The sequence below is a fragment of the Centroberyx affinis genome, unplaced genomic scaffold (assembly GCF_046629955.1).
Source record: "Centroberyx affinis isolate AG114_WGS23_722 - 3 ecotype Tasmania unplaced genomic scaffold, CSIRO-AGI_Caff_v1 ptg004480l_1, whole genome shotgun sequence".
NCBI lineage: Eukaryota > Metazoa > Chordata > Actinopteri > Beryciformes > Berycidae > Centroberyx > Centroberyx affinis.
This window is the reverse complement of record NW_027282137.1, coordinates 120,841-146,641: the sequence shown is the minus strand read 5'-3', so window position 1 is coordinate 146,641 and position 25,801 is coordinate 120,841. Positions and strand designations below refer to the sequence as shown.

Here is a 25,801-nt window from a genome sequence, read left to right as displayed (position 1 = left end):
TTCCACTGAAAGATGATAAACGATAATATTGAATTATTGCCCAGCCCCAATTAGTACCATAATATGTTTCAATTGTTTTGCTATTGATTATTTTGTCAAAGTCGGTGCCACTTTTTTCTCATTTTGGCACAAAGCTCTTCCTGTACGTTTTGACCTTTGACCCTCTGCCTCCTCCTGTCTGCAGATGCGGTGATGCAGCCTGCCTCTGCAGAGCGACGCTGGATCCGTTAAAAGAGGCGGGGCTTATTTCCGTTGCCTGCCTAGCGACAGATGACCCGCCCCCTGTGACTGCGAGGGGAGCGTCTACCCGCCGAAGCGTCTGAGCGTGCGGCGGCGGGCGGAGCCGGCCCGGCCCGGAGGGGGCGCGGCCAGCGATGGACAGCCGATGCAGCAGCAGCGCCGACTCGCGGCTGGCCGGCAGGGGGGCGGGGTCTATCAACGCCACGCCCCTCGTGGCCAGGGTGGAGTCGTACGAGGCCGGGGAGAAGAAGTGCATCTCGGACGTGCGGAGGACCTTCTGCCTCTTCGTCACCTTCGACCTCTTGTTCGTCACCTTGCTCTGGATCATAGAGCTCAATGTAAGAAGTGTGTGTGTGTTGAGGATGTTGAGACACTGAGTGCTTGGTGTTGAGCTTACAGAGCGTTCAGCTTCAGGGGATGTAACGCTTCCTGTGGCGGCAGAGAACAACTGTTTCTCAATGAACAACTTCTGTCTGGAATAGACATTTCTGTTCATTTCTGTGCTGTTTTTGACTGAGAATTCATCATTTCACCACTGATCTGATCCATTACTGCTGCAGCTTCTAATAATACTACTAATACTAGTACTGCTACTACTACTACTGCTAATACAAATACTACTACTACTACTGCTAATACAATACTACTACTACTACTGCTACTACTGCTGCTACTACTGCTACTACTACTACTGCTTATACAAATACTACTACTACTGCTACTACTACTGCTACTGCTACTACTGCTGCTACTACTGCTGCTACTACTACTACTGCTAATACAAATACTACTACTACTACTGCTACTACTACTACTACTACTACTACTACTGCTATTACTACTACTACTACTACTGTCTACTACATATATATGACTACCACTACTTCCTCTTCTTCTTAACTTTATACTTATCTAAAAGCTTGAAGTTTACACAGTGCTTTTCATAAAGTCATAGTTGATTCAGAATATATAAACTCTGCATGCACACATGCTGTGAAACAGTCTTTATCGGGGCTTCGCAATACTTCAACATTGCCAAAATATTGCATTAGTAATACTTGTGGCTTGCGGTGCCTCTTGGTTTCGGTGAGGAATGTGGACGTTGCCAACAAGCCGTTATTACAGAAAACTGAAAGCCAAATATGTAACTTTTTGACATACTATCACCAGTGTCTGGTGGTGGAAAATTACTGTTAAAAGTTCAACTCAATACAATTTTGAGCTGTTTTTTATTTTGGCAGCTAAATGCCTAAAATGTAAATATAATGTGTGTAAAACTGGGAGCCACGGGTTTCATTTGATCCAGCATGGTGTCTTCAAGATTAGAAGTTATTTCTCTGTCAAACTGGCCTTGTTTTAACTGGGTTAAGGCCAGAAAAGCAGGGCAGGTGCTTTTCTGAGGTCTGCAGGAATGAATCGAGGTTATGGAGCAACAAAACGCTTCGCCCTGAATGAGGAAGTGTTTTTACCGTAGGAGACATTCCCAGAATGCTGCAGTTTCGGCAAAGTGACCCTTGAGCACTGTAATAGCTATGTGCAAACAAATGACGGACACACACACACACACACACACACACACACGCCCACACACTTTTTATATTACTGTATTTGGAAGGACATTACATTCACTCACATCCACTCCCTAAACACTAAATCCATCCACTGCTTACCCTGTCTTCTCGTATTGTTGTTGTTGATGTGTTGTTTTATATTCCTACTAGATAACTTTGTATAGCAATTATTGTATAAATGCTGGTTATGTTGAAAATCCAATAAACAAAGTTTAAAAAAAAAAAAAAATCCACCTACTGCCATAACCAGTGAAATTTAATTCTCCCTAACATTAAGTCAGGGTGAGTCGAGTCAACCTTAAGTAACCTGAAGTCATCCTTATGTATGTAATGCATTGATGCATTGATTTTATGCATTGATTAGTCAATTCCTACATATTGATGGGTTGACCAGTGTAGTACAGAGTGGATTTACAGATTGATCTCCATCTCTGTTGAGCCTTAAAAAACTCCTTAAACATTATTTTTACATTTGGAAGAATATGTACAGTGTTTATTCCCTCTTTTTTGGTTTTGGTCTTGAATAGGACTTGATTTGACTTGGTCTTGAAATTAACTAGGGTTTAACTAAGTTTAACTAACTAATCTTGACTACAGCCCTGCATTAAGCTAATACTAACTGTAACTGTAACCCTAAAATGACCTACAAGCAATCTCAGAACCCATCGTCTATCGGTCTGACGACGATTAGACTCTGGGGGCGACGGCCAATATTTGGGGGTTTCCGGTGCAGCCAGCGGACATCCGGGCCAAGACTTCCTCTTCCGTGCGCCGGTCATTGTTTACAGTCCGATTAGCAACTTGAGACGCGAGAATGGAGTCGGAGTTGAGAGACGACGTCTCATATGCAGATATCTGTTTATAGAGATTAGCCGAAATGTCATCTGAACCTAAAAAACTTATGAAACAATCCGGTCGTAGACGTCGTCTCTCAACTCCGACTCCATTCTCGCGTCTCAAGAGGAAGTCTTGGCCCGGATGTCCGCTGGCTGCACCGGAAACCCCGAAATATTGGCTGTCGCCCCCAGAGTCTAATCGTCGTCAGACCGATAGACGATGGGTTCAGAGATTGGTCTACAAATGCTTAAGTGCTGCAAGAAACCTGCAGCTTTTTATGTGCCCTTCCAAGTTTTCTCCTTGCTCTTTGTCGCACCTCAAAGTGCTGCAGCTGTGAATACAAACACAATAACCGTCCTGCCTTGCCATAATAACTGTTGCATCAATAAAACCGTCAGATAAAGAGTTAACAGATCACACAATATATCATTGTTCGAGTGGGAAATTCCAGTGGTGATGGTTTGCATTCACAGCTGGGTCACCGACACCATGTTATACCAGTGGAGGTTTCAGCCTAATGTTTCATTCCAACCATGCTGATGATTCCAGTGGAGCCGACTGAAAACTGAACCCAGTGCAGCAAGGCCATCGCTTGTTTATTTCAACAGTTCCCTTTTTCAGCTGAAGAATTCTTTTGCTAAAATGCTCTATGTCCATTTTGACAAATCATCACCTGAAGTTTATTATTCAATATCTGTAAAATATACGGGATCCAGGCTTTAAATGTGTTACCATTTTGCCAACTAAACTCTTAAGTTACCTGCTATTCTATAAAAAGTGCCATCATTTGTTAAAATTTTGTACAATCAATCATTTTGTAAGAGTAGTTGTCATTTTGGTACTACTACTGCTACTACTACTACTAATGCTACTACTACTGCTACTACTACTACTAATGCTACTACTACTGCTACTACTAATGCTACTACTACTACTACTACTAATGCCACTACTACTGCTACTACTAATGCTACTACTACTACTACTACTACTACTGCTACTACTAATGCTACTGCTACTGCTACTACTGCTACTACTACTACTACTGCTACTACTACTACTACTAATGCTACTACTACTACTACTGCTACTACTACTACTACTACTACTAATGCTACTACTACTACTACTACTAATGCTACTACTACTACTACTCTACTACTACTAATGCTACTACTACTGCTACTACTGCTACTACTACTACTACTACTGCTACTACTACTACTACTACTACTGCCACTACTACTACTACTACTACTACTACTACTAGTATTACTACTTCCGCTACTACTACTACTGCTATTTTTACTAGTACTGCTATTACTACTAATACTTTTACCTCTAATGCGTATTCTATTCTACTACCACCTTCTTCTTCAGTTTAGTCAGTTGCACTTTGCAGTCAGTACACATGTTGTGTTTTGGTTTGGTTTGCTTGTACGAAGGCCAAAATTCCCCAGAGGAAGAAGTTCTTTTTGTTCTTCTTCTTCTTCATTTTAGTCAGTTGAACTGTGCAGTCAGTAAACATGTTTTGGTTTGGTATGACTGTATAAAAGCCAAAACGCTGTTGAGGAAGTTGTGTAGTGTGATTCTGGTTATTTTTGAGTCGTATGGCTTCGGATTTGAAAGGGCCAAACTCTTCTTTCCCATACTGAGGTGTGTTTGTGTTGTGTGTGTGTGTGTGTGTGTGTGTGTGTGTGTGTGTGTGTGTGTGTGTGTGTGTGTGTGTTCAGGTGAACGGCGGCATCCAGCAGCAGCTGAATCAGGAAGTGCTGCACTACAACTACCGCGCCTCCTTCTTCGACATCTTTGTAAGGAGTTCTCTGTTTTTTCACCGTTCCCACACAGAACCGTCATGTTCCTCATGTGACCGACTCTCTCTGGATTTCTCTGTTTCGCTCTTTGTTCACTCTTACATTCTTACTTCCTTTCCTCCCTCCTTTCTTCCATTCCCCTCTATCCTTTACTCCTTCCTTCCTTTCCTTTCCTCCTTTCTCATTCTTTCCTTATTCCCTCCCTCATTGCTTCTTGCCTTTCTTGTCTTCCTTCCCTCTTCCCTGTCTCCTTTCCTTCCTTCCTTCCTTCCTCCATTTCTTCCTTTGTTTCTTTCCTTCCTCTTTCTCTTCATGTGATACTTTTGTTTGTTTGTTTGTTCCTTCCTTCCTATAACCCCTTCTTCCATCCCCCCTCCCATCTCCCCCTCCTCCTCCCTCCCTCTCTCCTCCTCCCTCTGCTCTCCCTCGCTCCCTCCCTCCCTATCTCCTCCCTCCCTCCCTCTCTTCTCCCTCCCTCCCTCTTCCTCCCTCTCTCTCCTCCCTCCCTCCCTCCCTCTCTCCTCCTCCCACCCTCCCTCCCTCCTCCCTCCCTCTCTCCTCCTCCCTCGGCCCTCCCTCGCTCCCTCCCTCCCTCACTCCCTCCCTCCCTATCTCCTCCCTCCCTATCTCGCTCCCTCCCTCCCTATCTCCTCCCTCCCTCCCTCTCTCCTCCTCCCTCTCTCCTCCCTCCCTCCCTCCCTCTCTCCTCCCTCCCTCCCTCCTCCAGCTCCTGGCTGTATTCAGGTTTGCAGCTCTCATCCTGGCCTACGCCGTCTGTAAGCTTCGTCACTGGTGGGCCATCGCAGTAAGTTTTAGAGTCACACTGACATGAAAAATGACCTTTTTTGCCTTTTAGCTCATTCTAACTACAGTATCACACCATGCACTTCTTTGACAATTTATGCCAAAACATTGACAAGAAAAGAATATCCAGCCTCCATATTGCTGTTGATTGTCTGTTACCTCCACCACTGCTTGTAGAAGCAGTGGTGGAAAGTAACTAAGTACATTTACTCAAGTTCTGTACTTAGTACAATTTTGAGGTATTTGTACTTTACTTGAGTATTTCCATTTTATGCTACTTTATACTTACACTCCACCACATTTTAGAGGGAAATATTGTACTTTTTACTCCATTACATTTATTTCACAGCTATAGTTACTAGTTACTTTTCAGAACAATATTTTATATTTAAAACATTTGATCATCTTTATAAAATAACTATAAAATAGCATTGTTATAGATTAGACTACCCAAAAGTATAGCTAAATTGTTAAGATTAGCTTCACGTTGACAACTTTAAAATGCTGCTTACATGTACATGTATGTCAATAAATCAGTATTAATATTCCAATAATTTATGAAAAATATAACTCTCTAAATGGGGACAGTTTGCATAATGAGTATGTTTACTTTGATACTCTAAGTACATTTTGCTGCCAGTACTTATCTACTTTTACTTAAGTAAGATTTTGAATGCAGGACTTTTACTTGTAATGGAGTATCTTTACATTGTTGTATTGCTACTTTTACTGAAGTAAAAGATCTCAGTACTTCTTCCACCACTGTGTAGAAGCCTGTTGGCCTTCGTGTCTCTCCTTGATGAAGGCTGTTAGTTCCAAACATGTTGGATTGGTCTCTGCTCCAAAATGGACCAGCCAGTAAATAAAGACTTTTTCATATTTTGTCACAAAGAAGAGTTTTTCCCAAACAAAGAGCATCTTCATTTCTTCAAATAGTTTCAAAAGGAGTTTGATAAATGAGTCACTTTACAGGAAAACACCAGAATGTATTTCCCATTTTGTGTCACACATTAATTCACTGCATTAGCTGGTTTTCAGCTCAGCTGCAGTGGAAACCAGACTGAAAAACAACATAAACAAACCAGGAAGGATGAACAGCTTTAGCTCATGGAAGTCTCACTCTCACTTGGTTATGAGAAGTCATGGAAAAGTCCTGGAATATTGCATCAGGGTCACTGGGATAAATACATTTAAGAAAGATACTTCTAGAATGGCTACTAGTGTATACTGAATAAACTGAGATGTGTTTTATTCACAAGAGGAGTTCATATTGTTTAAACTGGTATCCACACACAACATGCTTTCCATCTTGTATTCACCTCTGTAGTGTGAGCGTCTGTAATGGGTGATTGATCTGTAATGAGTGTTTGATCTGTAATGAGTGATTGATCTGTAATGAGTGATTGATCTGATTGATCCTCTCTACAGATCACCACTGCAGTCAGCAGCGCTTTCCTGATCGTGAAAGTCATTGTATCAAAGGTAAGAAACAAAAACTGCTTTAATTTGACTTAAAGCAATAATTCACTTTGGTTTTGATAGTGATGATGATGAAATCAGTGGGAGGCTTTATTGATCCAAGTAGGGACCCGCTCCTTCTGCTCAGAGGTCAGAGGTCAGGGGTCAGGGGTCAGGGGTCGGGGCTACAGGATTCACTGCGTTGCTCTACAGCACTGCAGCAGGGTGGATGCTTCCTCACTGCGCCACCTGCTGCTCAAAATGAGAACTAACATCCACTGATAGGAGTTTCTAACAGTCAAGCACCAACTTTAGCTGAACTATGAATTTGGTTTCCCTTTTCATAGTCTGCAAATCATCTGAAATGATCAATAAAGGTGTTTAGAACAAAAACCCCACTGGTGGCTCAACCTGAGTGTAAGCGTGTTGCAGAATGAAAATGTTGCTCCCAAGTGAGATATTGCTCTAAACTGCAGTATTGTGTATTTAGTAATGATGAAGTAAATTATTTTTTTTAAGGAGGAAAGATGCTTTCATCAGAATGAAAAGAGCAAAATGAAACTTTGTGTGTGTGTGTGTGTGTGTGTGTGTGTGTGTGTGCTCAGCTGCTGTCCCAGGGGGCCTTTGGGTACCTGCTGCCCATCATCTCCTTCGTTCTGGCCTGGATAGAAACCTGGCTGCTGGACTTCAAGGTTCTGCCTCAGGAGGCCGAAGACGACAACAGTGAGTCAACACAACAACACAGCTCTTCTTCTACTGCTAATACTACTGCTACTACTAATACTGCTAATACTACTGCTACTGCTACTACTACTACTACTAATAATACTGCTGCTACTAATACTGCTACTAATACTGCTGCTACTAATACTACTACTACTACTGCTGCTGCTAAAACTGCTACTACTACTACTAATACTACTGTTACTACTACTACTACTACTAATACTAATACTACTAATACTGCTGTTACTACTACTACTGCTACTACTACTACTACTACTAATACTGCTGCTACTAATACTGCTACTACTACTGCTGCTGCTAATACTGCTACTACTACTACTAATACTGCTACTGCTAATGCTGCTACTACTACTACTAATACTGCTACTACTGCTACTATTGCTACTACTACTACTATTAGTACTATTACTTCTACCTCTAATTCTTACTCTATTCTGCTACCACTTCTTCCTCTTCTTTTTCTTCAGTTTAGTCAGCTGCACTTTGCTGTCAGTACACATGTTTTGGTTTTGTGTACTTGTACTGGTACTTGTACCTCCACTGCTGCCTTCATGTCCCCTCCGTGTTTGCGGTTCTCGTTTCAGGGTTCCAGTCCTTCATGGACGCCACAGAGCGAGCTCCTCTCATCCACCCCGGCCCTTTATCTGACGGACAGTTCTACTCTCCGCCTGAGTCTGTGGCAGGTCGGCTCTTCAGATCGATCTCTGTTTAACCAGCTACATCCTGCTGCATGTCACGTTTTGAAAGCAGCATCATGACAAACATGAAAGTTGCAGACCAACAAAATAAAACAACACACATAATCAATCAAATTACAATTACAATACAATCAAACTATCAAAATCAGGTGAAATATTTCCCAAAAAAATATTTCACCTGATTTTGATAGCTTTCTGATTTTGGTGTTTTCTTATTTTCATGTTGATTTATGTTTGTCCTCCATTTTCAGACTCTGATGAGGAACTTGACGATAAACACGATCCAGAAAAAGGGCTCATTTAACAGGTAACATATATCAATGCGTATAAACGTTATAATATTCCTTTTGTGCCAGGTAACATTACAAAAATCAAGTTATTACCATTTTACACTTTGTTGACAATGGAGACAAATATGTTGGAGTTGACATGAAAAACATCATATTAAGATAGAAACAATAGAAAGGAGGCATGTGTTTGTCCCACTCTGCAACCATGTCCCATCTGTATTCATACAGTAGTGAAGATTTATGTATTATCATGATCACAAGTACTGACACATTAACTGTAAACTGCTTTAAAAATGCTGCTTGACGAGGGGAAAAGACATCAAATGAGTAAAAAAAAACAAAAATCGGTGTGTAGTATCTTATGTAGTCTTGCAAGTCCAATGATTTTGTGTTTTTATTATAAGCTTGTCTCTAGAATACAAACATGTGGCATGTATATCCCACTACTATAATTGGAGAGCGGTTTGTGTGTTTGTGTGTCCCACCATGGAGGAGAGGAGGAGAGGAGGAGAGGGGAGAGGAGAGGAGAGGGGAGGGGAGAAGGGAGAGGAGACGAGACAAGGAGAGGAGAGAGGAGAGGAGAGGAGACAAGGAGAGGAGAGAGGATAGGAGACAAGGAGAGGAGAGGGGAGAGGAGAGGCGAGGAGACAAGGAGAGGAGACAAGGAGAGAGGAGAGGAGACAAGGAGAGCAGAGGAGGAAAGAGGAGAGGAGACAAGGAGATGAGAGGAGGAGAGGGGAGAGGAGAGGAGAGGAGGAGAGAAGACAAGGAGAGGAGAGAGGAGAGGAGAGGAGAGGAGACAAGGAGAGGAGAGGGGAGAGGAGAGGCGAGGAGACGAGGAGAGGAGACAAGGAGAGAGGAGAGGAGGAAAGAGGAGAGGAGACAAGGAGATGAGAGGAGGAGAGGGGAGAGGAAAGGAGAGGAGAGGAGGAGAGAAGACAAGGAGAGGAGGAGAGGAGAGGAGGAGGTTATAAATTCTAGTTTCTTTTAATGCCTGTTATTGTTACAAAAGCATCAGTTCTTACCGTTTTACAGTCTGTTGACAACAAATATGTTGAATTTGACATGACAAATACCGGCTAGAAAAACTATAAAGCAGGTGTATTTTTTCTCATCTGTATTCATACTGAAGATGTTCTATGTGAAAATAATGCACTACTGACAAATATTCCTCCTTGATCTTGTTAAAAATGGACTTTGCTGATGTCTCCTTCAATCCAATCCTTCCTTTGCCAAAAAACTAAATTTCACATGACACAGACTTGTTGAAACACGAACCACAAAATCATTTTATATTTCTTCTTTTGTCTCCTAAGGATCTCCGGTCTTAGAAGTTCTCCTCCTGCTCCGGGTGTTTTCATGAAGGAAAACTCTGCCTTACGTATTCTGCCATCTGATCCTTTATTATTCTCAGAGAAGATCAGTGTTCTTCAGTTTTCTCTCTGTTTAACACATATTCATACCGATCTGTCACTTCACTGATACTGGCCTTTCACAGATATACCGGTGTTGAAAAAGTGCCACATAAAAAAAAAAAAAAAAGCGATTACTTCTGGTTATTTTTTAGTATATTTCACCTTTACTGAACTCTTGGCCTTTGAGGGGAAAATGCATATTAATGGACGTTTCTACACAAAAATCCCACATTGTGTCTGAAGAACTGGGTTTACAGATGGATTATAAAGGAAGAATTCCATTGAATAAATCAGAAATGAATCAATAAATATCAGAAAAATGGTAAAAGTCTTCCCCAGGTATCGGGCTCTAATTCATATTCCTCCACTTGGCATGTTTAAGTGTTCATACAAGACGATTTTAGAGAAACTTCACCGTCGTATATATATTCCATCTCTGTGGTGTTAAATGGCATTTTAACCCATGCTGTCTAATGTTTTCAATGTTTACATTTTTTTTTTTTTTTTTTTTTTAAAGATTTGTCGCTCACTCTCACATGCTTGCGATTGAAATAACTGGCAAGGGAAAAAAAAAAGAAAAAAGAATCAGCTCGCTCCATGGACTTTGTATTAAAAAAAAAGACACTGAAAGGAAGGATTTTGGCCAGTATTAAATATGGATCATGTTTGTAGCAGATGGGAAGAAGGATCTGTGTTAAGAAAATGGCACTTGGGGCTGCTTTATTGAATCAAACTACACTCAGGGCTCCTGCACATGGAATGAAAATGGTTTCTTGACCGCTTCCAGGTCTTTAAAAGTATGGAAAGAGTCTCTATAAAAGTCTTGTATAAAAAAAGTATAAAAGAAATGACCCACCGCACTGCAAATCGCTCGCTTCTAAAAGAGCGTGGAGAATTATCTGATATTTTCGGCCTATAAAGACGTAAAAGAAATGAGCCGTGAAACTGCAGTGTGTGTGAAATGTGAAATGTGCAGGAGCCCTGTTCACCGTTTCACCTGTAAACCGCTTTAAAATGCTGCTTGATGAGGGAGAAAAAAACACACAGTCGGACCTTCAGATGAATAGAAAAGAAACACCTGTGTCCAGTGTCTTAATGCATGACCTGCAAGCCCGATGATTTAGTGTTTTTATGATGAGCTTGTCTGTAAAATAGAATCATTAAAATGTGAAATCGAACAAGTGTGGTCGTCTGTTTTCCTCTGCTGGTGTGTTACAAGTTCATGGCGGTTCACACAATGTGTTTGAAAACTCTGCTCAAATATTCAGTGTGTTAATCGTATTTTGTAAATTATCGATGCGGTCGGCCAGTTTTTGGACGACCATCAACATTCTTTGTGAGAGGCAGGGATTTCTATTTTTTTATTCTGGTTTTCATCACTGACTTTTATATGTTGGTTTTATTTGAAGAGTTAATTTCCGAAACGCTGAATTTTAGCCCAGTATTTAGCCCAGTTCTTGCTCAAGAGTAGAAAATGCTGAGTTCACCTGGTCTACAATTTAAAGGGGCATTAAGTCATCTGTGATCTTTATCGACCTCTATTGGCGACCAGTAGGAATTTGACTTTCAACTGACTTTATTGTCAGTGACACGCTGCCGACCAGGCAGGATGACAGGTCACCAAAACTCTGTCCAATAAACAACCTACTTGTGAGTCATGTGACTTCTGTTAAACAAACCAAATACAAAATTACAACAAAGTCAACTTTTCCAGTGTGGTTCAGCTCAAAGAAAACAAAATGCAAGTGTAATTGCATTCTTATAATGGTAACACTTAACAATAAGAGTCACTAAGTTAAGGGTTAGTTAATGCTTAATAAGCATGAACTAACCCTTAATTAACAGTTAAGTAATGTGTAATTTACTAATGGTGCTCATGTTAACTAAGGTATTAATTTATACATTATTTAATAGTTTCTAAAGATGACTATTACATAATGTATAAATTAATACCTTAGTTAACATGAACACCATTAGTAAATGATTACCAGACAAATTAGTTAACTGTTAATTAAGGGTTAGTTCATGCTTATTAAGCATTAACTTAGTGACCCTTATTGTAAAGTGTTACCCTTACAATAAATAACAATAAACAGAAAACTCTTACAAATTTTCCATTTTGCCAGAGCATTTGTTTTTGAATGGACAGGTCATAAACTACGACCTGCAGTGCAGTTCATCCCAGTAAAACATTATGAAAACTCCAGTTAGTCTCATCAGTCCGCAAGTATAATAATAAGGTTTTGTTTTGTTTAAATATGTAAATTGAATCCCTCATATTTAATTTGATGTACTTTGGAATATTTTATTTTTTAATAAATTCCCATGGAGAAGTCTTTCTCACTGAACTTTGCACCACCAGAGGGCAGCATGGTGAAAAAAAAAATCACAATCACTCACAATTCAGATTAGACATGCAGAATTAAATCAAACAACCACCAGCTTCAGTAATACTGTTTTATTATTTTTCACATTTTTATTGACAGAAGTCAAGTATTCAAGGCATTTGTAAACAGTGTGTCCACAAATAATCTACATTTTGCTTCTCATCGGTGTGGCATTTCAACCAGTCAGAAACACTGTCCTTCTGAAATAAATACAATACTGATAAAAAAAAAAAAAAAAAGAAAGAAGGTAAACTCAAATACTCTAATCTACATCTGCCTGAAGGAGCTTCTACTGAGAGCGTCCAGGTTCAGTTTGTGTGTGTGTGTGTGTAGTCACAGAGATGAAGCCACAGTACTGTATGTAACGCACGGAGGTGGAGGACTCATCCTTCACTCAAAAGAGGAGGAATTAGGAAAAAGGAGGAGGATGAAACCCAAACGCAGTAAAATCCTGGACTCAGAGGCAGCGGGTGAACAAACGAACGAGTTAGAGAAGTGAGTGGAGTCACAGAAAAACCAGAACACTTGTCTTGACACCACCCGCTGCTTCCAAAACCACCGATTTTCTGCCGTCGGGTCAAAATCTCACTGTGATTTTTGCTTCTTTTTCTTTCAATGAAACACAGTTAAAACAGTTATTTATGTGGCGGGTTAGTGTCATGAGGCCTTGAAACCGGTCGCAAACACGAATAATCTCAAAAAATAAAAACGGCCCTCGATTCGCGAATACGCATCGTTTTTTCCCCCCCAAAAAAAATTTCTGAAAAAATGTACTTTGTGGTTTTTGTCTGATGATGTCACAGAACAGTGTGCAGCAGGACACATAAAGGAGATAAAAGGACTCAACCTCGGTGTGAAAGAGGAGGAGGAATTATTATTTGTGTGGGACACCCAGAGGACAAAAAGTAGATGAGGTAAATTCCTGGAACTGGTGGCAGCAGGTGAACGGAAATACTAACGAGGTTTATGGATTCACAGAGAAAATGCACTGAGTGTAGGAAACATCAGGGCCTTCAATCCAGGTGAAAACACTGATTTCACCACTTTAATGGTGATGGGGGGGGGGGGGAGAAGGGTTAAAGGAAAAATCCACTGTGGGATCATTTCACACCGTTAGATCTTGTCAATCTGTGAAGCATTTCTGGAGTTATTATTTTGTGATGAAGTGTTATTTTTTCGGTGAACCCACCCGCCTTTCCCTCAACCCGCCTCGTCTACTGCTTCTACTGCAGTTAGAGATTTCCTACGTTTCCCAGAATGCACTTCGGAGGACGTGAACGTGTCGCTTTCAATCAAAAAGGTGGCTGTTTGAAAGTTCATCCAAGCCAACTAGTTCATGAACATTGGGGCCAGTCTATGATCTCAAACCCCAACCGGTCTCTCTGCTGCTGCATTGCATTCTGGTCTCTCTCCTGCTCCTGTGGGTGGAGAAATTGGTCTCTCTTCTTCTTCTTCTTCTTCTTCTACGATGGATTTCTCCCTGTGTGATTGTTGAACGTCTCTCGGTGGAAAAATGGCAGCTCTAGAAAGAAGAAGCCCTCGCTCTTTAATTCTGAGGGACTGACACCAAAAACCTGACGTTTACCGCAGACTAAATGGACCCAGAACTAGTTGTTGCTGAAAGTTGTTTTTTGAACAGTTAAAAGTTTTCGGGTGGATTTTTTCCTTTAAGCCTTGAGAAGATGAGAAAGACGACAACTTAAAAATTTCATACGCTCAGTGTTTGCGATTTCCACAAATTTGGCAAATGCTCTGAGATTGCGACGCCAGATGAACAGGAGCAACATGTGAAGCACATAAGAGAAATTAAAACAGCAGTTTAAAAAAACGAATGGGAAACGTACAGCAGGCACAGAGAAACAGAAGGTCGGTGTGTGTGTGTGTGTGTGTGTGTGTGTGTGTGTGTGTGTGTGTGTGTGTGTGTGTTTCAGTTCACCACACGTTCCTGTTCTTGAGTGTCTCGGTGTGATTTTGTTTGATTATTCTCGTCGTCTACGCTTTCCTATACATGAAAATGGAATGTTGTTACGTGATTTCTACTCTACTGTCTCTACTGTGTCGTTTACTGACTAGCTACTGAAACCATGCGTCAAGTTTTCTTCGTCTCATATTTTTCGGCAGGTGTATTGCGTGTGTTTTTCTCAAAAGATGACCCGCCTTCCAACAGCTGAATACCCCCCCCAATATAGAAAAGTTCACCACAATCATTCAGTTTGTGGGGGGAAAAAAAAGAGAAGCTATGGTTCCTTTATCTCTCAAAGCTTTGACAACTCAAGACTTTTCTGTTAAGTTTTATCTTAAAACATTCAGCTCAGTTACGATCAGACAAAATTCGACAAAATGCCATATTTGTATCTCCCACTGTCTTGAGAAAACGTAGAAAACTCAACATTATGCTCCAAAAAACACCTTTTCACTGTCAATCTCATTAATACTGCTATCTTTTCTTACTTGAATTGAGAGCTGACATGTTCATTTATGTGTTGAGTGAGTTTCATGATCCTTGGGGCTTTGATACCTGTGGAAAAACCCCATTGTGTTGTAAGAAAACCAGCATGCTTTTCTTATTTTCTGATAAATATACTGTTTTGGTTGTTTGTTTGTTTTTTTATCAGAAAACCATCTTTTTGTATAAATTTAACACTGTTTTCACCCAAGTCTTAAAGAGCCGGTCTTCCATACTGCACTCATATTTTCATTTTCTATTAAATAAAAGGTGTGTTGGAGTAAAAATATTGCAAGTTCCACTCTTTCTCTTGTTTTCGATCCCACTTAACCAAGAACCTGAGAGATCTTTGTGTTGTATCACCATCTCTAGCTTCTTGTCTTTTTAAACGCTGTTCCATATCTCACCAGCAGGTGTCATCACAGCACTGCCAGTGACTTGACATGACTATTGCATCTTTGTATGTGTATATACATGAAACATTGAACCCCACAGGCAGCATGACAGTCCACAAATCATATACAGTGTCATCATGAGGTCTAAAAATTCGATTTAGGCTAAAAAAAAGAAAAGAAAAAAAAACAGAAACAAAAGGAGGGACTTGTAAGAAAAGGCAACGTAATACGATCTCGGCATTAGTGATTCACATCGTAACAAGTTTGCTCTTTAGGAAATAAGTGGGAATACCGGACAAAACGTCACCTACACTGCAAGGAGCGCTGTTGGAAATGCGAGCTGGATTTAACCCCAGAGAAATGTCAACCCTGTTCTTCCAGGGAAAACACTGGACCTCGGAAATCCCTTGAACTACACTTTAAAATGTGATACAGGACAAGGAACTCATTTTTTTAATCCAACTAAATCCCAAAGTTCTCCAGCTCACTATTTTACCGGTCAAGTAGATTTATTAAAATAGAATAAAGACACCAAATCTCCAAAATTGACCACCGACTGGCTGGTGGTCGGTGTTAATTTCCCACCCTGCGTGTCGTCCCTACTGGAAAACACATGAAAACAAAGATCCTCTCTCACTGGATTCCTATAGTTTTCCATTTCAAAACACTTCCTCCATTTCTTGACCGGATCCAACCGAAATCTTCTGATAACCGGTCCGGTAACATGGCGGTTAGACTAGACCGTGAAGACTCATCGTCACAACAGCAAACACCACAACATATGAAATGACAGTGGCTCTACAACTACTGTATGGAAAATGTGTCGTCTTGGGGACTGAACAGCAGATGATTTTGCCCTATTTGTTTTTTTTTTTACATTTAATACTTTTCCAAGCTGAACCTTGATCTGTTGTCTAGTCTGGAAAACTGCAGATCGTATTGTTTCAAAAAGGCAAAAAGGTTGTTGCACCCCCATAAATCTACCGCTCAAAGCACTACCTACATGTACACAGGGCAGGAAACTAACTTTTTATCCGCTGCCCACACTATGAGCCAACTAGGTTTTTAGAATAGACTATGACTCCTAAATGACGGTCCATTACTCACCTGCCTACATCTACACTACCAGTCAGAAGTCTGGACCCACCTGACTGAATGTTCTGTGTTTCTCATTCTCTTAAAGCCGTTTTGATCTAAAGGCTTCTGCTTAAACGCTTGAAATGTGTTTCTTAGACAAATATAAACAGTGAAGTTGATCCTATGTATGAATTTCTTTCCAAAGCCTTTTGCCTTTCCATCAAGGCAAAGGGCGGCTACTTTAAAGAATCTAAAATATAAGAGAGTCTTGATTTAACACCTTTTTTGGTCACTGCATCATTCCATTTGTGTCATTTCATAGTTTTGACGCCTTTACTGTTATTCTAAAATGTGGAAAATAGTAAAAAATAAAGAAAAATGCATGTGTCCAAACTTTTGACTGGTAGTGTAAAGTACAAAGGAAAATGTTAATTCATTAGTTGACCGTATCTCTCATCATTAAGCCTGGTTAAGTAGTCTGAAACAATCTAATTCCTATTCTCTCTGATAAATCACATCTTTAGAGTACCGGAATACTTTAAAAAGTCCAATCCCAACATTTCTGCAGACCCGGAAAGAAAAGATCAAATTCATTTTCCATCACCACACTTTTCCAACCCCCGGTGTCTTCTCTATAGCCTGGTAATGCGGTCAGGAGGAAAATGCTAATTCTCGTAGGTAAACCACTTATTTAAAAAAAAAAAAAGGTGCCGGTGTGTGTGGGGTGATGTATGGACACATTGTATGGAGCCGGCAAAGGCCAAACAATCCGGTTGCTGGACTTCCAAATGGTAATACTACGTGCCATTGTGTTTGGGGGGGGGGGGGGACAAAAAGGCCTTGCATCGGGACAGGACAGGAATGCGTTTTGTGCATGCCAAGCTGCTTAGCCCAGTGACCTGTTGTCCGGTTGGGTTCTTTTCCAGTTTTTTTTTTTTTAAACACGACAAAAACGAACGAAAGACAAAAGTAATGAACGCTTAACATCATTTTTCACATAGCACCATGCCATCGGTTTCCAGTTCTTAACACTTATTTGCAGTGTATCACATTTCCATAGGGTTTTTTTTTTTTTTTTCTTCTTCTTTTTTTTTTTTTTTTGTTCCGTGAGATAAGATGATATGCAGTGTCTGTCTGTCAGGAGACAAAAGCACTCACAGGATGCTGAAGAAATAAAAACAAAAAAAAACAAAAACAAGAAGATGCGCGGACACACACAGACGCAGACAGGAGGTGAAGCAGGAGGATTGGGCTAAGCTGAGGTATCTGTTCTGGTGAATCTATTCTCTACAGGGTGACACAGTCTGTCTGCGGGACATCCCAGTGTGTGTGTGTGTGTGTGTGTGTGTGTGTGTGTCCCGGTGTGTGTCTGTACATTTTACATGTGAGGAGCGTGGTGAGAAAAAAGGCACACGTTGCCGAGGTTGGGGCGGGCGGCGGCGGGGTTTGATGAGCCATGAACTCTCCTCTCCTCTCCTCTCCTCTCCTCTCCTCTCCTCTCCTCTCCTCTCCTCTCCTCTCCTCTCCTCTCCTCTCGTCCGGAGCGGGGAAGCTGAGGGTCGGCCCACCGGTAAAAATCGCAAAAACCACCGGTGCCACTTTCCATATTTTCACCAGCCAAGTGGATTTTTCACGTTGGAGGAGGAGGAGACAAACCTACCAGCCATTTAAACTATTTTACCAGTCGACTAGATGTTTAGAATGAAGCAGGACGTCCAGATGATGGTTGGAGGCTTCCCAGAGTGTTTGGTGGTGTTGACAAAACTTACCATCCATCTCACTATTTTACCAGCCAACAAGTTTCCAGATGAGAGCCGGTGATCTGAAAAGTGTCTGGTAGAGCAGAATAAGCAGCCACAGCCGACTGTGTTTCAGAATAGAGGAGGAGCTCCAGGTCATGGCGGCGGGTAAAGCAGACGAACGTACCGGTCACACCCGGTGTTTGTGTTCTGGCTGGCGGTCGTTCCCCGGCCTCGCCTCTGTCCGTCTCCCCCTCTCCGAAGCTCAGGCTCGGACCGTAACGTGTTCCAGCGATTGGGCCGGGGCGGGGGCCGGTGGGGCGGGGGCCGGCGGGGCCGGGGCGGGAGCCGGTGTGGCGGGGGCTGGGGCGGCGGCGGGCGGCGGCGGCGGTGCGGGCGCCGTCGCGGGAGGCGGCGTTATTGCTTTCAGCTCGTTGCCGGGGCAACTCTGGGTGCTGACGCCGCGGTTGAGGGCGCCGGCGGGCGGCGGGGCGCGGGCGGCCGCGGCGGCACGGGCGGCGGGGTCGGCGCAGGGGATGTTGACGGGGCAGGAGCGGGTGCGGGCGTGGCCCTTGTGGCCGCCCGGGTGGCACACCAGGCTGCCCACCGTGTCGGCGGGCGACAGGTGGCGCTTCAGCCAGCGCTCCACCCGCTCCTCCTTGTACTTGATGGAGTACCAGGTGAGGAAGATGAAGAAGAAGCCCAGGAACTTGAGGCTGGCGGCGAGGCCGAAGTAGACGAAGCGCAGCGAGGTGACATCATACTCCCAGCAGGAGCCGTGCACGCCGCAGTCCTGCTGCCACAGCATGCAGGTCGTGTCGATCACCGCACCGAAGTAGATGGGTGTCGGGATGTAGGCTGAGGAGAGGAGAGAGGGAAGAGAGGGAGGAGAGAGAGAGAGAAGGAGGAGTGGATGGAAAGAGGATAAGGGAAGGGAAAGAGAGGTAGAAGAGGGAGAAGAGAGGGAAGAAAGCAGGAGGGTGAGAGAGGCGAGAGAAGGGGGAGAGAAGAGACAGGAAAAGAGGGAGAAGAGAGAAGAAAGAAGAGAGAGGGAGGAGAGAGAAATGTTGGAGTGGATGGAAAGAGGATAAGGGAAGGGAAAGAGAGGTAGAAGAGGGAGAAGACAGGGAAGAAAGCAGAAGAGGGAGAAGAGAGGGAAGAAAGCAGGAGAGTGAGAGAGGCGAGAGAAGGGGGAGAGAAGAGACAGGAAAAGAGGGAGAAGAGAGAAGAAAGAAGAGAGAGGGAGGAGAGAGAACAGTTGGAGTCGATGGAAAGAGGATAAGGGAAGGAAAAGAGGGAGAAGAGAGAAGAAAGAAGAGAGAGGGAGGAGAGAGAAAAGTTGGAGTGGATGGGAAGAGGAAGAAGGGAAGAAAAAAGGAAGAGGAGAGAGAAAAGAGAGAGTGGGAAGAAAGTGGGAGAGTGAAGAGAGGCGAGAGAAGAGAGAGGGAGGAGAGAGAAAAGTTGGAGTGGATGGGAAGAGGAAGAAGGGAAGAAAAAAGGAAGAGGAGAGAGAAAAGAGAGAGTGGGAAGAAAGAGCAGAAAAGCGAGGAGAGGAGAGAAGAGAGATAAGAGAGAAATTAGGGAGAAGAGAAGAGAGGAAGGGAAGAAGGAAAGGGAAGAGGGAGTGTGAAGAGAAAGAGGAGAAAGATGGAGAACGTAAATAGCAAGAGGAGAGAAGAAAGGTGAGGGTGAAGAGACAGAGAAAAAAGAAGAGACAAAGAGGCGAGAGAGAAAAAGAAGAGAGAAAAGGAGGAGTGGATGGAAAGAGGATAAGGGAAGGAAAAGAGGGAGAGAAGAGAGAGGGGGAAGAAAGTGGGAGAGTGAAGAGAGGCGAGAGGAGAGAGACAGGACAGAGAAAAGAGGGAGAAGAGAGGAGAAAGAAGAGAGAGGGAGAGCGAAAAGTAGGAGTGGATGGAAAGAGGAGAAAAAGAAGGAAAAGAGGGAGAAGAGAGAGAGAGGGAAGAAAGCAGGAGAGTGAGAGAGGCGAGAGAGGGGGGAGAGAAGAGAGAGGACAGAAAAGAGGGAGGAGAGAGAAGAAAGAAGAGAGGAGAGAGAAAGGTAGGAGTGGATGGGAAGAGGAAGGGAAGAAAAAAGAGGAAGAGGAGAGAGAAAAGAAGAGAGCGGGAAGAAATAGGAGAAAAGCAGGAGAGAAGAGAGACAAGACAGAAAATAGGGAGAAGAAAGAAGAGAGAGGAAGGGAAAAAGAAAAGGGAAGAGGGAGTGTGAAGGGAAAGAGGAGAAAGAAGATGGAGAACGTAAATAGCAAGAGGAGAGAGGGAGAGAGATGAGAGCGACAAGAAAGAGGAGAGAAGAGAGACGGGCGGTTGAAAGAGAGAGAGAGACAGAAGAGAGACAGGGAAGACAGAGGTGGGAGAAAGTGGAAAGAGGAGAGGGAGAGAAGAAAGGTGAGGGTGAAGAGACGGAGAAAAAAGAGAAGAGAAAAAGAGGCGAGAGAGAAAAGGAAGAGAGAGAAGTCAGATGGAGAGAGAAAGAAAAAAAAGAAGGATAGATGTATGTTAGCAGTCTGGAAAACAGAAGTCAGCAGAGCAATCAGCTCCTTCTTTACTCCTCTAAGGTTCAGGCACAGTTTCACTTTCACAGTTTCACACTTTATCCAGACCGGATTTTCTCGATTTGATGATTTTGGGTCTTCGATACAGTTTACGTAGATAGTCTTCTTGTCCCTACTAACTGACACATCACTCCTGTCATCTCAAATAACCAGAATATTTGAGATGACAGACTTCTAAACAACAGACAATGTGACAGTTCTTGTGATATTATAACAATATTTTTCCAAAATTTTCCTAACTTTTTTGTGCGATTTCAAACTTTTCAAGAACTGGAAAAAACCCAATTCTTTTCCCATACATTTCCAGACTTTCTAGACCTGTGTAGGTCAAAACTCCAGCAACACTTGTAGTATATAGAACAACTTTATTGTTAGACCAACGCGTTTCGGCTTGTGGCCTTCATCAGGGTCATCATGAAACACATTACAAACAACATTTAAATAGGGTAGCAGAAAAAATTCAAAATTAAATTTTTTCTGCTACCCTATTTAAATGTTGTTTGTAATGTGTTAAAGTTGTTCTATAAACTACAAGTGTTGCTGGAGTTTTGACCTTTTTAGACTTTTTTCCCTTCTCCATGCACCTTGGAAGTAGGTGAAGTTGTGCCAGAAACCCCTACTCTGCTTCTAGACCTGTGTAGGAACCCGGTGTAATTGTAATTATATTAAAGGATAAATCTGGTTATTTTCAACCTTGGCCGTATTTTCCCAGTTTTTGTCATCATGACGATTGTGCTTTGGTGTTTTAATAGTTTTTTGGGTTCAGCTGTTGGAGAGTGTGTTTGCCTCTGCTAACTGAAGCTACGTCAAGCTCTACAGTGAAGGAAGTGATGACATTTTGAAGCAATCAATCATCATGACTCATGATGGTATAAACTAGGAAAATAACGTCCAGGTTGAAAATAAGCAGAATTATACTTTAAGCTGCACTGGGCACCTTGGCGCATTGGCAGCTCCATATGACATCTGCTACTGGCTGATCTTTGGTGCCAGGTGATGTCACCACCTGTTGTAGTCTATAGAAGATGACATGGCACCTGGCACCAAAGATCAGCCAATAGCAGATGGCATTTTGAGTAGCATGTTTTTTATCATTAGATGTCAGGCTTTACAAAGATTTGGGTTTAGTCAATTATTGTTACTTGCATTCACAATATATTTGTTGAGCACCAGCATGTAATAATGAAGGTCCCGATCCCATGTTAATGTTAATATACAAGGTTTAACAAAAGGAATTATATCAGAGCAAGATATTGATCTATCAAAAAAAGCGAATTATTGATAACTAGTCCATACCCGGGGAGACTTCCGGGGACGTGTGCGCCACAACTCCGCGCAGACTTGCCAAAAATGCGCATAAACAGTGTCAATTTGGGAAAATGGAAAAATCAGCTTCGTTAGTCCCTGCCTATGCCAATGCTCAATGCCCATGTGCAGTTTCAGATTGATTGGCCAACCCATTGAGGAGCAAAATGGATCCAGACAGACAGACAGATGGATTGAGTTTTCCTCATTTTATAGTAGGATTGCTAATAAAGTCGTAGCCCAGCAGGGGTAAATGAGGCGCCAGAGTGGAGCGTCTTACCTAATAAACCATCTCCGGACAGACGACTGATTGCTTTCTGACTGAGTGATTCTTAGTGACAGCAGCTTTCCGAAAGTCCGAGACGTCCCATCTATCAAATCTAATTAGCTTCCTTACTCCTTATTCAGGGGAACAGAGATGTTGGCCACCAGATAGAGCGGATCTCATTTCCCAACGCTAAATCAGCCGTCGCTCGGCAATTACAGAATCTGCAGAGCATTTACATTTACAATTAAAGCTGACGCTCTTATCCAGTGCAGGGTCACACTGATACGAGCTTCTAAAGGCCGACGCTGGTATTTTTGGATAATAAATGTGACCTTTTCATGCATAAAATAATTAAAGAATTAAAGTTCATTTTAAGTATTAAAGTAAATTGTATAAGTGAAGTTAAGCTCTCCATTGAAACCCAGGATAATAATAATAGTAATAATAATAATCATGATCATCATGCATAATCTGATCAAAATGTTGCATTACCATCAGTTCAGGGCTTCCCATAGACAACCAGTGTAGTATTGATCGAATCCACAATAAACAGTAATCAAAAAGTACATCATATCCATCACATTGGAGATGGACGACACTGACTAGTCAATATACAATTTATAATAAAAGGAAATATTGGCACAATATATTGGCAAACTGGCAATATATCGATCTAACCCTAATCCAGAGTGATTTACAATGACTGCAACAGCAGAATAATCTTAAATTCTTTAATTGCCAACATTACAAACAATAATGAGGAGGTCAAAGGTCAGAGCCATACTGCCCTGACAGTAAGTTTCTTCCCAAAATTAAACGTCCGAAATTTGAAAAATGAGACAGTTACTCTGACAAAGTGATTACTGGCACGAAAACTCAAGTTATTCTAATTTTTTTTTTACCATTATATAAAAATTTTAATGTTGTTGAGGACTGAAGAGCTGCGTCATCAAATTCAGCCAACGTTTTTTTTTTCTTCTCAAAATGGATACACAGCATTTTGGGATCACCATGACACCATCCAAACACTCCTTTGTCCCTACAGTATTCACCTATGACAGAGGAGTGGCTAGGTAAAGAAATCAGAGCCAGGCGCGGGACGTTCCTCTGTTTTGTCCGGTAGTTTTTCTACTCACCGAGAGTCCTGAGGAGAACGAACTGCATTCCCAGAGCGAACGGCCTCTCCTGCTCCGCCACAGACCTGCAGCACATGAAATCACACAGACGGGTGGAGACTGAGAAAGACGATACCAGAAGACCATAGGAACCAGATTTGGGGTCAGATAGTAGTTTGTTGTTTTAAACTGTGCGGAGTACCAAGTGGGTCAGATTTACCGCATAGGAGTGTCAGAAAGTTTAGGGTAAGTGAAAGTTGATTCAATATTTTTTTTCCCTCTCCAGCTCTAAGCCAGCCTACAGTCCCCCTTGTTATGTTAGCATGTTTCAAGATGGAGGAAGAGAAAAGGAAGGTATCTATGTTACTCCACAACATTTAAGTGTCTTTCTTAACTTCAAATTATGGAATAGTTGTAATAACGAACTAAAAGAATGTAGTAATATGTGTAAGTTTAAGAAAATCAGTTCAAAAACATTACATTTGAAAGACACAAAAGCTGTGACCAACACTGAGAAATGAATGACAATTATGAACTGTCTTTGTTTTGTTTATCTGTTTCTGTTTTATGATGTTGTGTTTCTTTATTAAATTTATTTATTTGTTTAGTAATTTTTTATTATTTCTTTTTTTGTTTGTTTTGTTTCACAGCTATTTTGGGCAGAGCAAGGATAATGCTTTGTTAAGTATTAAGGGTCGGCACAATAAGCTTAGGCTTCAGTCTACACCTTTTTTTTTTTCCGGTCAGACAATATAATGTTTGACTTTGTTTTATTTTTGATATAATGATTTAGTACTATTTAAATTTATGCACTGCTGCACTTCTTTTAAAATGTTGTATTTTACTTGATTTTATGCATTCTATGTATTCTTAACTTTATTTTTATTATTATTCAGTGGGTTTTATTTTCCATCTTATGTTATGCTCATTCTCATGCATGTAATTTCACTGTTGTAAAGCACTTTGAGCTGCATTTCTTATATGAAAAGATGCTATACAAATAAAGTTTATTATTATTATTATTATAAACCACTTTCATAACTTTATTTGTTGATATTGTGTATAATTGACCGGAAAAAAACTAAACTAAACTAAACTAAACTAAACTTGCTGTATACAATAGGTGAACACTGTGAAATACACCTCTGAAACAAAATCATGCCAAAGAAGCAGAATGACGTGTTTTTTAGCAAAGGAGCTAAAGGAGCTTCAAGCTAGCATGGCACACACACTCGTCCCCAGCTGGTAGATTCCCATCCAAACCGTGGATTTTTATGCCATATTCACGTCATATCAGATTTACTGTAAATACAAGCTGCAGACAGGGAAAACCCATTCATATTCAGTGTCCTAGTGGCAATTACATGTAGGCCGTGGGATTTTTTTTGTAGGCTCAGATACTGTATCTCCCACTTGGCATCATGGATTGTGTCAAAACAGGCAGCAAACATGGCAGCAAATCCACCGATGTCGCTAGTCCAAGGTAATAAAAATCAATTTACACAAATAATCACACTAACACATTTCATTAATTAATGACAAAAAAGCAAGCACTATCTTCTGCAGTTCATGTACGGTTGATTTAAAATCTGTGTTTCTCAAGCTCTCTGCCACTGTCCCTTTATCTATGATTGTGGCTGCTGATGGATTCCCTAGAGCAGTGGTTCTCAACGTGGGGTCCGGGGACCGCCGGGGGGGTCCATGAGGGGGTTCCAGGGGAGTCCCCAGCAAATTGATGAACTGTTAAACTTCACCATTATGTTAACACAATTAGAGAACGTAGAAGAATGACTATTTTTGATCATAGTTTCTCTGTTATCTCTCTACCTACAATACAGATAGTCATGGAATTCTGGACAAAATCATATCTAACAATAAAAATATTTTCAGATTTGGGTTCAAGAGACAAAATGTCATCATCATGGGGGTCCGTGGCTCTAATGTGGACTAAATTAGGGGTCCTTGATATGAAAAAGTTGGAGAATCACTGCTCTCCAGGCACCAAAAATGTGATTTGGACCGATAGTTTCTTAGTGTATAAATAAGAAAACCCTCTCAGCCCATAACATCACGCCAACCCCCAACAGAGTCTACGCCGTTTGTACCTGAGGGTGACGATGATGGCGGAGGGCTGGGCGCAGGCGGTGATGAGCGTGACGATGAAGAGGAAGATGAGGAAGGGGATGAGGGTGCTGCAGGTGCGGTCGCACTTCCCCGACACGGCGTATCCGTTCTCGTTCAGGTAGGTCTTGACGATGACGAGCTGCAGCTGGTTGCTGCCCTGACCGCTGGACGAAGGCGTGATGACCTGCCGGCTCTGGACGCAGGCGCAGTCCGAGTAGTTACGGATCTGGAGGCCGGACACGGTGCATGACGCATTTTAGACTTTTAGCTGACACTCTTAAAGCTGCTACATGTAGTCCAAGTCAAGTCCATGTCATTAATGTCGTCTTAAGTCTAAATGTAGAACAGCAAGTCAAGTCAGAACAAATCAAGAGTCCAGTATCAATTTAATATCTTAAAGAAAACTAAATATCTAGGACTTTTCAATGCAATATGGTTTTAATAGGATAAAAACTTGGTAAGAGCATCATGAGTTTGATTTCTATAATCAGTTTCAACT

General features: G+C 41.8%; 2 protein-coding genes across 2 annotated transcripts in view; one reads left to right on the top strand and one right to left on the bottom strand.

Moving 5' to 3' along the window:
* The first annotated feature begins 188 nt into the window (after nucleotides 1-188).
* stard3nl (STARD3 N-terminal like) lies at nucleotides 189-11,049 on the top strand. Its single transcript, XM_071544169.1, has 8 exons — nucleotides 189-578; nucleotides 4,382-4,459; nucleotides 5,190-5,267; nucleotides 6,695-6,748; nucleotides 7,330-7,447; nucleotides 8,056-8,154; nucleotides 8,421-8,476; nucleotides 9,776-11,049. The coding sequence occupies exons 1-7, from the start codon at nucleotides 375-377 to the stop codon at nucleotides 8,471-8,473; spliced, it is 684 nt and encodes a 227-aa protein (XP_071400270.1). The 5' UTR covers nucleotides 189-374; the 3' UTR covers nucleotides 8,474-8,476; nucleotides 9,776-11,049.
* Nucleotides 11,050-18,183: 7,134 nt separating this feature from the next.
* Nucleotides 18,184-25,801, bottom strand: part of LOC139665182 (solute carrier organic anion transporter family member 5A1-like) — a 43,027-nt gene continuing 35,409 nt past the window's right edge. The window contains exons 7-9 of the mRNA XM_071544167.1: nucleotides 25,284-25,528; nucleotides 23,200-23,264; nucleotides 18,184-18,776 (exon numbers count right to left, since the gene is read on the bottom strand). Of these exons, the coding sequence (XP_071400268.1) occupies nucleotides 18,184-18,776; nucleotides 23,200-23,264; nucleotides 25,284-25,528 (903 nt within the window). The remainder of the gene's footprint in view (nucleotides 18,777-23,199; nucleotides 23,265-25,283; nucleotides 25,529-25,801) is intronic.

Coding starts and splice junctions, on each gene's coding strand:
- stard3nl (XM_071544169.1), top strand. CDS start 375: ATGGACAGCCGATGCAGCAGCAGCGCCGACTCGCGGCTGGCCGGCAGG. Junction 579..4,381: donor TCTGGATCATAGAGCTCAAT/GTAAGAAGTGTG, acceptor GTGTGTGTTCAG/GTGAACGGCGGCATCCAGCA. Junction 7,448..8,055: donor GGAGGCCGAAGACGACAACA/GTGAGTCAACAC, acceptor TTCTCGTTTCAG/GGTTCCAGTCCTTCATGGAC.